We start from the raw sequence: 12,660 nt of genomic DNA, 5'->3' as shown, positions 1-12,660 counted from the left end.
ATGGACAGCAACAACCAACCCCTACATACCCAACCACCCAAGAACCTCAATCGAATCCACTAAAGAGGAAACTCAAGATCGAGGAGGGAGGTACCTCGGCTCAAGGACCTTCCGAAGGGCAGCGAGCTGAGGCAGTCAATACCCCTGCCAACCCTCCCATCCCTATACCTAGGAGACCATACTTAGGAAACCTTCCCCACTGCAGCAAGTGCAACTACCATCATCATGGTGTCTGCCGGGAACTCATATGTGCTAGGTGCAACATGAAGGGGCATACTGCTCGTGTATGCAGAACTTCGGTGGAGCGTATTACATCAATCGCCAATGTGACGGCCAATCCAGTTTGCCGACTATGTGGTGAGATTGGACACCTCAAAAGAGATTGCCCAACTAAAGGAAACAACAAGGACACAGGAGAAGCCTAACTCTACTACTTAGGGATAAGCATCAAGGAACCCGGAAGATTTTGGTACATCTCTCGATGTCAGATAACTAAACTGAAAACATTAAAAGGCTAATTCAAATGTAAATACTTCCCCAATAAGGCGAAAGTCATAGCACTGTTATAAAATTTAAAATTCATCAGGTAAAACTATAATGGCTAAACATATACGTTACAGCCATGTATAGTTAAGATGGATAGACCTAGAGTGAGTGAATGCCGCCTCATTTCCTGTTCCTCGTTTGGTTGTGGATTTAGGGCGGAGTCGCTCAGTCAACAGTCCTCCCCACCTTAACTATACATGACTAGTATATGTTAGGCGATTATAGAAATGCCTCATGAGAATCCATTCATCAAAAGGTACTCTACTCGGAAACACTTAGGACTCTCCACAGTTCCGCGTCGACTCTATCGGTCCAAGTATCCGCGGCAGTGATACACAGGACGAAACCCGAGACGCCTAGAACTTGTGTGCCTGTTCGACGCATGACTCTATTGACCCCCACTTTATGTCATGTCGAAGTATGCCAATTTCGACGACTCTATCGATCATGGTTTAACACAGAGCAACCATCTGTACATCCTTAGTGCTGTGTAAAAAGAACTTTCTCCGTAGCCATGTCGGCAAATAAAGGTTCTTTCGAACCTAAACATAATACAAATAATCAAATCTAATACGATCCGTCAGTTGTCCCTCTTATCTTAAACCTTATGAAGTACCCGAGAGAAGGGTACCATGCGCTGTTGACCAACCCCTCTTAGTCAGATGGAAACCGAAGCGAAAGACACTGCAATATACTCCAAAAGACAACGACCATCCGAAGCATACTTCGTAGATTCCCCATAAAGACGCTTCGCACCTCGCACACTAGGTTCGTGAACCCAAAGAATAGAACTCATAGTAATGACCACTATAACCAGGTATAGGCGTAAAGGTGGTATATAATTGAGATAAAAATGATTTAAGATGTGGGTTTCCTCCCTACTCCCTGTTCCTCGTTGGGTTGTGGGTCGGGGGTGGAGTCGCACAACTGAACATCCTGCCGACCTCAATTATATACGGCCTACATACACCGATTATTAGTGGTTAAGCCAAGTATGAGCTCTACCACGAACCTCATAGTAAAGCCCTTCATCCTATTCCATAGAATAGGAGCTGGAGTCAAGAGAACCACTGCGGGTTGAGCTACTATAATGACCACAAATCCGAAATTCGTTGTCATCCCGGTTAAGCCCACATAGTAGCTAACACCCTATACTCACTAGATTTGACCTAGACCGGGAAACACTCACGAACTTTGGAAAAGTAGTTGCAGAAGATGTTCGCACTACTCAGGCACTTTGTCCACCCTGTTACAGACAAGTAGTGCCTATAACCCTCCCCCTCTCGCATGGAGGAAATCGTCGTCGCCCTGTAGACGATAGACTTCATTCTCCGAAGTAAACTCTAGAATACTGAGAGCCACAGGATAACCTCCGCAGCCAAGAATACGTGATCAAAGTGCGAAAGTAGTTGCGTTAAGCCTCATGACCCAGATCCCGAAGAGATTACAGACTTGACACCAACCTTGGTGTTAGTCGAGGGGTTATGCAGGAGCATGCGCTTTCTGCACTATAATAAACCAAAGTCTTAGAGATTCATTGGACTATTAGGTGTTCCACGAATACTATCTCACGCAGAAATAGTAAAACCACCTCCTGAGATAGTCCAACACTCGTCTGGTGAAACCCTATCTCCCTGACCCTGAGGGTTTCCGTTAGAAATACCTCAAGAATCAGGAGTGCAGGTTCATTTTGCACGAGCTTGAGGTAGACACTCTACAGCAAACAGATAACTGTAGTCATACAACCCATTCGATGATCTAGAAAGCCTCTAAAAGCCAATTGACAGGAAACGCGAAACCAGAGACAGCCCGAGCTCCCTAAGAACCAACCTAAAGGACTACACTACCAGTATAAGAGAGAACATTAAGAACTTCGGAATGGTGATCACGCCAGTGATGATCTTGCCATAGAAGTACACTATGTTCTAAGTACTGAAAAGCTCTAACCTTCCGAGACCTTAGGACCATCTGAAAATCCTTATGGAGAATTGGTCCAACCCTCGTCAGACCATTACTACTTTCGGATATTCCACAAGTTTCACACCAGATCAAGAGGGTAGGAGTTCACGGCCGTGAACTCCCATAGGGGTGGTTCATGGGCCGTAAACTCCCATATGGTCCCTTTAAACCCCTTAAATCCACTCATACAATTTAGATTTGGACCTAGCAGAATTCCACGATCAAGATAAAGCCTTTAAACATCCTAGAACATCCTCACCATGAGTTTACGGCCGTAAACTCATGGGGAGTTGTCCCAGGGCCATAAACACCATATGGAGAGTTTACTCTTGGAGAGTAAACTCCATTCCTAATCCATTCACACCCTTAAATGTTACCCGGGACACCCCAAACACTTAACCAAAGTGTTTTTCGCTCCTTAGAGTGCGTATACTTGTTTAATTAGTATTAAATGTACTAATTGTATGTGAACATATGTTATCATATGTTAAATAGGTCACTAAGTGTGTCCAAGTCTTTACTTGACACCGAGCACCCAACTGGCACCCCCGTCGGATCCACTTACACCAGGTGAGTTCATACCCCTGAATGAACCTTTTAAATGTTTTTACATGTTTTATAGGGGGGATACAAGTTAAACATGCCAGTTGTCATATCAATCACATGTGATTGATAACCCACATGCACAAGGATTTACCACACTGTAAACTGTTTTACCAAGTAGGATACTATAAATGGTTTTCCAAAAGGTTTTCACTTGTTCAAAACTGTTACTTATACTGTTTTATTAAAGTTCATTTCAAACTGGTTTATGAAAAGTTTCCAAGGAATTTCTAAAGGTTTTCAAACTTATTTTACTCTGAAGTTTAAAGGTTTTCTTCCATGTTTTGATACTCCCTCTTAGTCTAAACTCCTACTTGATAACGCTTTCACTTCGTGATGCGTTTATACCTGTTATTGCCTCTATTTCGCTTATACTTGTAGTCGCTTATGCCTATTAGACGCTCTTACTTCACTTGTTGTCGCTTCCACTTCGTGATACACTTATATTTAGTAACGCTTATACTTCACGATTCGGTTATTCCACACGATTTGGTTATTCACACTGTACGCTTATACTTCACGATTCGGTTATTCCACACGATTCGGTTATTCACACTGTTCGGTTATACATCACGATTCGGTTATTCACATTGTTCGGTTATACATCACGATTCGGTTATTCCACACGATTCGGTTATACATCACAATTCGATTATACTTCATGTTATGGTTCCACTTGTTACACATTCAAACGTAGTTAGATGTATGCATGTGCTTGTATAGATGCATATAACTAATGATTGAAGGACTTAGGAAGGCTTGTCCACCCAATTTCCTTTTCTACATTGAGATGTGGTCTGGTGGGATCGGATGTCCGTCCGAAGGTCATTTGATCATTAGTTATATATTATGTACACAAGCATAGACATATAGCTTTACTCTAGTCAGTTCAGTTATGAGTCTCTACCTCTAGTCCAACACTTACATTGGAAACACACTACTCACTATTTCGGATGCATCTTCGGGACACGGCCTTCTCCGTCGTCTAGTTGGTAACCAGAGTCTCCTGTAGCGAGAGCGGACATTGTGTGTATAGATCTATACGGGATTGACACCCCCGCACCCTGACTGCTAGCTACAGTCCACGGCCTACCAAGCCAAGGGGTGACAAATGTCACAATTTATAGATGCTTGTAGGGCGTCAGGTACTCTAGTGTCGGTTAGTATGGTTACGAGTATCCCAGGTTACCTTATAATTCATGGCCTTAAGGTAACGGTATTTCACCAGCAATTTACATTGTATGCTGGGAACCCACTCTCAGAGTCACACTGTTTTTAGACCTTGCTAGCTATATCATTCATTTGATACTGTCTGGGGTCTGTATTCACTGTTTTTAGACCTTGCTAGTTGTATCTTTCATTTGATACTGTCTGGGGTTTGTATTCACTATTTTTAGACCTTTCTAGTCGTACCTTTCATTTGGTACCATTTGGGGTCTGTGTCTCCCTTTGTTAGACTGAGCCAGGCGTGTCGTTTGTTCGATACTCTCCTGGAGTTTATGATTCCTTCTGCCTTAGTCAGCAGTCCTCACTGCTGAGGCATATGTTATTTTCCCTGATTCCTCTTGCTTTCTTTAATAATCAAATTTTGTATTTTGATAATGATAGTGATGAAGGGAAAAACTACTTTTTACCACATAACTCCGTCCAGTCTTGGTAGAAGACTGCTTTTATTAAAGAAAATATAGGATTTTCTGGAAAAGATACTAATGTAATGGATACACTGAAACTACCACTTTTATTAAGTTATTTGGATAAAATGCCACTAAATACTTATGAACTCACCAACATTTGTAAAAATGCTGATACTCGCTTTTCAAATAACTTTTATTCTCAGGTCAGCATTAGACAGGTACATCCCCGGAGCTGTTGATAAAGATAGCTTAGTACCATGTTGTACTTATTATATTTACTTGTATTACTTTGATGTATGGTAATGTAAACCATGTAAAACTATTACTATTAATGCAATGTTTTGTTGTACTTTGATTACTATAATGCATGTGTTGTGATACTTGACATGACGTCATCCACCCAGAACGTTTCTGCCGTTCCGGTTTTGGGGTGTGACAATACCTCTGATAGAACAATACACTCTTGATTTACCATGAGAACAAATACACTCATGATTTAACATGAGAAACAACACCGTACGCTTCATCGACGTCGGAATAATAACAAATAAAAAGATAGTTCATCACTTGTTTTTGATTGACTGTAGCTAACAGTCACAAGTGGGGTGTTCAGCCCGTATACTAATTATACACGACTTCCTTGCTCACACGGGATTAATGGTTACAGTTCAGAGGATTTCCGCTAAGATCCCCAATCTTAGTTGATGAATACAATTACTCATGTAGACTTTGGCGGCTTCTTATAGCTCTAACAACAAAAGCATCTTTATGTCTAAAACCTTAAGTTACTAGACTATGCTTTTAAACATTACTCCTAACTTCATAATATTTAGGCAGTATAACAGCTATATCTTGAAGTAAAAACCAGGTTTTATCTTGACCTAAAACCAATAATTACAACTTATAACGATTCTAGTTTTATCTTGGCATACAACTATCAATAACAATACCGTGTTTTATCTTTACATAAAACTAACAATAACAACATATAACATATATAGTTTTATCTTGACATAAAACTAATAATAACAACATATAACATATCTAGTTTTATCTTGACATAAAACTAATAATAACAACATATAACATATCTAGTTTTATCTTGACATAAAACTAATAATAACAACATATAACATATCTAGCTTTATTTTGACATAAAACTATTAATAGGAACATACTATATAACTTAACATTTAGAACTTTCGAATATAACTTCGGTATTATATCGCACACAACATATATATAGAATCCAAAGTATAACTCAAGATCTACATTAGTAAATTAACATACTGATAAGTTAATAATAGTTGTACGTATTCAAAATGTTATATTTAGAACAATCATATCCCGGTTATCATAAATATATACTATCATATAGACATAATAATAACATATATACAATAACTAGCATGCGTTTCCCCCCGAACTATTTAGAAAGTGGGGCCGTGAAACTCACCCTAGCAGCGTGATTTTATGTTATCTAAGCAAAACGGTCAGCGTGCGAGATCGTCGGGGCTCGGGATGCAAGATGGCCTCAGCAAAGGAGAGAAAGGGAAGAAGTTTTGGTGTAAGAATGGCTGAAGTCAGACCTGCTATTTATAGTAGGGATTTTGGACCGCCACGTCGTGACTTAGGATCTTATCCTCGTAGACTTGCCATTTGCGTTCCTAGCTTCGGAAGGTGTCACAATTCCAGTTTCACGTCGTGAATTTGATGTCCACGTCGTGGGTTTGGATTCTATCCCCTCGCAGCCTCGTCACACCTTCTAGATTCCGAGATATGGATAAATGACTCCTCACGTCGTGAGTGTCATAAAGCTCACGTCGTGAATTTAGTTAACTTAGGGTTTCTGAAAGCTGAATCTTCGGAAGGCCATAACTTTTGCATACGAACTCCGTTTTTGACGTTCTTTATATGCACGCGTAGGTATTTACGAGTACTACAACTCTCTTTTAGACTTAAATAGCTAATTCTAAGTCTATTTTAAATTCCTCTTATTATAGAGATTTATAGTGTTCGGTATCATAACTTTTTCATGCGAAGTCAGATTCAGACGTTCTCTATATTTTTGGAATCGTATGGACGTATACTTTGAGTTGTATCATAAAGAAAGTTCATATTTGTATTAGAATTTATCATGAACTACATAACACTCTTACCACATTACTAGGTTAACATAATCACATTACATGATTGGCATAATCACATGTGATTGTCTATTGACCTATTTTGACTAGTGTTACAATATTAAGAGCAGACGTTGATCTTAAAAATTAACTCAAGGTTTGAGTTTTCAAACATTGTCTTTGGACATTGATTCTTGTTCTCACATTAGCGGTGACAAAAAATTGTAGGCATTGACGTCGTCGTTATTGGGATTAGTCAAAACAGAGTCCAAGCCGTTGGATTAGATACTCGATCGGATGGATGGGGTCAGATTTGATGCGGATTCGGTTCTTTAGGTATTACCGGCGACATCTTTAGCGGCGACAACAACTTTTAGCGGCGACAATTGCTCGTGTGGCCGCTAAAAGTTGTTGCAGCCATTAAAATTGTCGTTGACAAAGGATTGTTTTCTTGTAGTGTTAGACACAAAAATAATTTGTAATAATTCGTGTGTGTGCAGTGATATTATCCATATATATAGGTCATTTGATCTCACAAGTATATGTATTAAAAAAAAAGTATTTAACCTAAGTTTATAAACCCAGATTTAAATACCATGGAGAAATCTTTTAACATAACATTGATAGTATGACTTTTATATAATCAAACACTGCTAGTGGCCTAGTACTTACAAAGAAGATCAAACCGGCATCCATATAGCCCATGTCTCTTTCTTTCTCTCTACACATCTCTTCCGCCCCCACCCTAACCCCCCGTTTTATGTAAAAAAATTGTAGTAGTCCGACTTATGTTGTCACGTGTCATATACTGTAGATTCTTTTCTTCTTTATAGAGACAGAGAGACATTCGACTCACACCCACATCCACACCCGTACTCTCCATTATTCACCATCAAAAAGTTGAGAGAGAGAGAGAGAGAGAGAGAGAGAGAGAGAGAGAGAGAGAGAGAGAGAGAGAGAGAGAGAGAGAGAGAGAGAGAGAGAGAGAGAGAGAGAGAGAGAGAGAGAGAGAGAGAGAGAGAGATGATTTTCGTTTGGATCTTTTGAGTATTCTGGTTCTTGTTCATATACTTTAACCCTTTGTGCTTCTCTTCATTTCTTTCTCCTAACAATTGGTTTTTCAATCGACTTTTAGGGCCTATCCCAGAAAACCCCACCAACATACGTCAAAAAAGACACAATCTTTTTCCGTCTATATATATTACACCCTTTGGACATTTTCCACTTCATTCTGAGGTGGTCAACGTCTCAGCTATAAAGAGAAAGGAAAGATCAAGTTCAAGATTAGGGTTCATATGCATGTGAACTAATGGCGTTAGACACAATAAATTGCTCACAAGATCCGATTGGCATTTTTGAATACGATTATTTGTTACAAGAAGATAGAAGTTTTTGTGGATTCCTGGAGAAAAACAACCATTATCGATGTCATGAACAAGCAACCAATGTTCACGCAAATAATTTGGATTACTATTCATCTTCTTCAGTGATGCACAATCACAACAATTTTAACGTTAAGGAACACTGGGGTACTACTTCTTCAACGGAAGATTACACAGGCTGCAGTGCCGGAGGTGACCAGTTGATTTCCGGTGAACTATCTTCTCACTGCAACATAATGATGGAACCACACGTGGCAGCCGTTGCCACCACTACGGTGGCCGCTGTGGGTAGGAGAAAGCGGAGGCGCACGAAGAGTGGGAAGAACAAACAGGAAATGGAGAATCAAAGAATGACTCATATCACGGTTGAGCGCAACCGGAGAAAGCAGATGAACGAGTATCTGGGAGTAATCCGATCTTTGATGCCATCTTCGTATGTTCAAAGGGTAAAACTCTTAATTGATTTCTTTTATACATTCCATTACCTTTTTTAATTTTTTCCACCGATAATACCAAAAGAAAATGATAGCTATTCTCCATTTGATTTTCGTTTATTTTAAAGGAAAAGGAATGTGTTACATCACACACTTTAGAAATTAATTTAGAGAATATAATGTAACTTTAAAATAGACTGCAGACAGAGTCACATCAGGGTAAAACAATAGTTTTTTTTTTCTCTTATATTATATATAATAGTCTTTTTTTTCTCTTATTATATTTATTTCTAATAATCACAACATAAATTCATAACAATACGCGTACAAAGAATTTATCAAGATCGCAGATCTATTTTCATAAGAGGAAATAGTTGCTTAGATGTGGACGGTATGATTGGAAAAAACAAACTTGATATTTAATAATACATTTGAATAAAAAAATAATTAGATGTAGACAGTATAATAGAAAAAAAAATGAATCGAATCATAAAATGATACGTAAATCACAATATCATTTACGTAATTTCGCATCTACTATCATTCAGTCTTTTTCTATACCATTGTGCCACAGCACATATCTAATAAATTAATTAGCAGATACGTACGTCTAATTTGTTATATTTAGCATAGATCATGTATAATTTTAAAAATATTTCATGATAAAAACATCTGATGCGATACAAATAAAACCAAAAGAAATGTTCGGTCTTCTTAAAAAAAATATAGTAAAAGATTGAAAAATTAGTTTGTTTATTGTTAAAATAGTATAAAAAAAAACAATATAAATAATATATTACTATTACAAATATCTTCGTAGCTATTCCAAAATTATTAATTCTTTAAAGTTTAAATATAATTTAGAAGCAAAATAAAATATTTACTTAATGAATGTTTAATTGTAGATGATCAAAACTCTTAGAGACTTGTTCATATACCTTTTGTGACCTTTTATTATAGCTTTTATAAAAAAAATCAAAATTTTTTTTGTTCATCATAAGATTTTGCTTTTAAGTGAAACAAAAAAGGTTCATATTCAAAAGTTACTTTAATTAGCATTTAACAAAAAATATTTTCTAATTTTTCAAAGTGATTAAATTACTACTTTTCTAATTTTTCAAATTGATTAAATTACTACTTTTATTATCAAGTATCAATGACGTGTTTTAGATAACTACTTTTATATAATTTTACAAATTTTAGAAGTTTTCATATGTTTTAGATTTTATTGTAATTTAAAAATATATGATATATTGAGCAAATTTTTTTCTTCTTAGCTGAGTGCACATGTGTTCGATTATCGGACGTTAATTATATGTGGACTCAAATTGCAAAGCAGATTATATAAAATTCGTAATTAACCATATTCTGTTGAAATGAAATACATTTTAAAAGTTAATGAACACAATTTTAGGGTGATCAAGCGTCAATAATTGGAGGAGCAATAAACTTTGTGAAGGAACTAGAACAACAACTACAAACCCTAGAGGTACAAAAAAGAGCCATGCATCAACCACACCCTAATGATAAAAATGGCTACTCTACTCCACCACCACCATTTGGTGACTTCTTCACATTCCCACAATACTCTGCTAGATCAGCTAACGAAAGTGGTGGCTCTGCCACCCTCGTTAATATCCGGCCACCAGCAATGGCGGAGATAGAAGTAACAATGGTAGAAAGCCATGCTAACCTCAAAATACTATCTAAGAAACGCAATCGACAGCTCTTGAAAATGGTCGCTGGGCTTCAGTGTATGTGGCTTACTGTCCTCCACCTCAATGTTACTACCGTTGATCAGATGGTACTCTACAGTCTTAGTGTCAAGGTTAGTTTTGACGTTTTTTTTTTTACAATAACATTTGATTATTTTTCATGTTTATTACAAGAATTGTTGGAATAACTTTTAAATTTAATATATTGGTTTGGACAGCTTGAGGATGGATGCCAGTTCAATACAGTCGATGAGATTGCTGATGCTGTTAATTGCTTGTTGGGAAGAATTGAAGAAGAAGCTCTTTAATGTTACATATGTATAACCCTACTGTTTTTATAATAATTATGGGGTTTATAATTATAATCTCTCTCTCTCTCTCTTTCTCTCTCTACCTATTATCTATCTGTGTGTGTGGTCATATCACTAAGACTCTGATGAGTTGTGTTGGCATTGCGAAGTGTACCCATGATCCATCTTCTTCACCTCCACTTCAGAGACTTGCCATTGTTGAGGAGTGAGAAGAATGAGAGGAGAAAAGTTCGGCAATGAAATGTGGAGGATATGTCGCCAAAAGCAATGAGGTGGTGTTTGATCACTGAAATCTATACACTATTTTAAAATCATAAAGTTAATGAAACTTTTTCGAAGTAATAAGTTTTAGTTACTGTATTTGGTTATACATATATACATTAAAATTGAGAATGAAGTTGAGTTAAAGAATGATTGTGTGGACATATATGTATGTATCTATATATGTTGTGTATGAATGTATATTGATATATATGAATTTTTTTAAGAAAATCCCTAATGACCGACATTATTATATTCACCGTTTGGATCCTACTAGTTATATACGAATAATATTATATGAAACCCATTCCGTCTATTAAGAATCATATTTAATTTAAATTGTCAGTGTACATTTGTCCGTATAACATAATTTTGAAATCAAAATTTATGTGTAGCCATATAATTACAAAAATGTTTAGTTGGCGTTTGGTGAAGTCATGCTGAATTTTCTTACACAAGACCAAGTTACATCTTTAATTAATAACATTATATTTCGATAGATGAATCAGTAGGCCTCGATATACAAATTGCCCTTACCAACTTGCATTGACTGACAGCTTCAATTTCCTTTTTCTGTTTTTTATTTTTATTTTTATTTTTTTTATTTCTAACGATCACTTTCCCTAAATGAAATGAATACGTGAAAGTCATTTAAAAAATAAGGAATTATTTACTTTTTTGTTTCTCTTTTGTTTTTATTTTCATATTTTTTATTTTTTTTTTATTTCAAGTTTCTTGACAGGGAATTTGGCATTATACAGTCAAACTCTTTTACCCAGGGAACATAACTCAGGATTATCACAGGTTGCACGTTAGTTTGATCGAAAAATGACAATTTTCCAGGCTGAGTATATATATATATATATATATATATATATATATATATATATATATATATATATATATATATATATATATATATATATATATATATATATATATATATACACACACACACGGGGAGGTTACAACTGAGAAAAAAAAAATTGAGACCGAGGGAATGAATCTCGGCCATTTATTTCGAATATATCACTTAAGCGCTCCAGTGTATTAGACCCACAGAACAGATAAATATGTTTTCGGCTGTTGGTGGTGGTTCACTGTGGAAGTGATGGTGGTGGTTGTTGTTGTTGTTGGTGGTGGTTGGTAGCTGAGGGAGGTGGTGTATTCATATATGAATACATTTATATTTATATTCATATATAAATATTACTCATCCTCTGTCGATCTGGTACGTCGAAATGTTTTGCGTTAAAAATAAATGATTGGCTGAGATTGATTCTTCCATTTTCAATATTTTTTATTTTCTCAATTGAACTTGTTATATATATATATATATATATATATATATATATATATATATATATATATATATATATATATATATATATATAGGTAGAGGTTCATTTGAGACCACCTATATTTTGTGAGACATGAGGATCAAATCTTAACCTTTGATCAAAACTGATCTTGTGGCTAAAAAATAACCCAGATTAAGGTGCATAATTAAGTTGTTAGGGGCAGTTTAGTCAATGTTCTAATCATAATAACTAATCATGTTTTATCTCCTATTAATCATTTAACGTAACAAGATGTCGTCTCATTCATCTGAGTTTCGCAATCGCAACCAAATCGATCAAATCCTCCATAAAAAGTTATCTCTTTCACCTGATGAAATCGCAACTAAAA

The 12,660-nt window shown here is 36.3% G+C and overlaps 1 protein-coding gene across 1 annotated transcript; it reads left to right on the top strand.

Moving 5' to 3' along the window:
* The first annotated feature begins 7,727 nt into the window (after nt 1-7,727).
* LOC111920275 (transcription factor bHLH94) lies at nt 7,728-11,121 on the top strand. Its single transcript, XM_023915860.3, has 3 exons — nt 7,728-8,696; nt 10,099-10,512; nt 10,618-11,121. The coding sequence occupies exons 1-3, from the start codon at nt 8,178-8,180 to the stop codon at nt 10,705-10,707; spliced, it is 1,023 nt and encodes a 340-aa protein (XP_023771628.1). The 5' UTR covers nt 7,728-8,177; the 3' UTR covers nt 10,708-11,121.
* Nucleotides 11,122-12,660: the final 1,539 nt, after the last annotated feature.

This window comes from Lactuca sativa, chromosome 9 (genome assembly GCF_002870075.4).
Source record: "Lactuca sativa cultivar Salinas chromosome 9, Lsat_Salinas_v11, whole genome shotgun sequence".
Classification (NCBI taxonomy): Eukaryota; Viridiplantae; Streptophyta; class Magnoliopsida; order Asterales; family Asteraceae; genus Lactuca; species Lactuca sativa.
The sequence above is the reverse complement of the archived record's forward strand: the minus strand, read 5'-3'. Positions and strand labels throughout refer to the sequence as shown.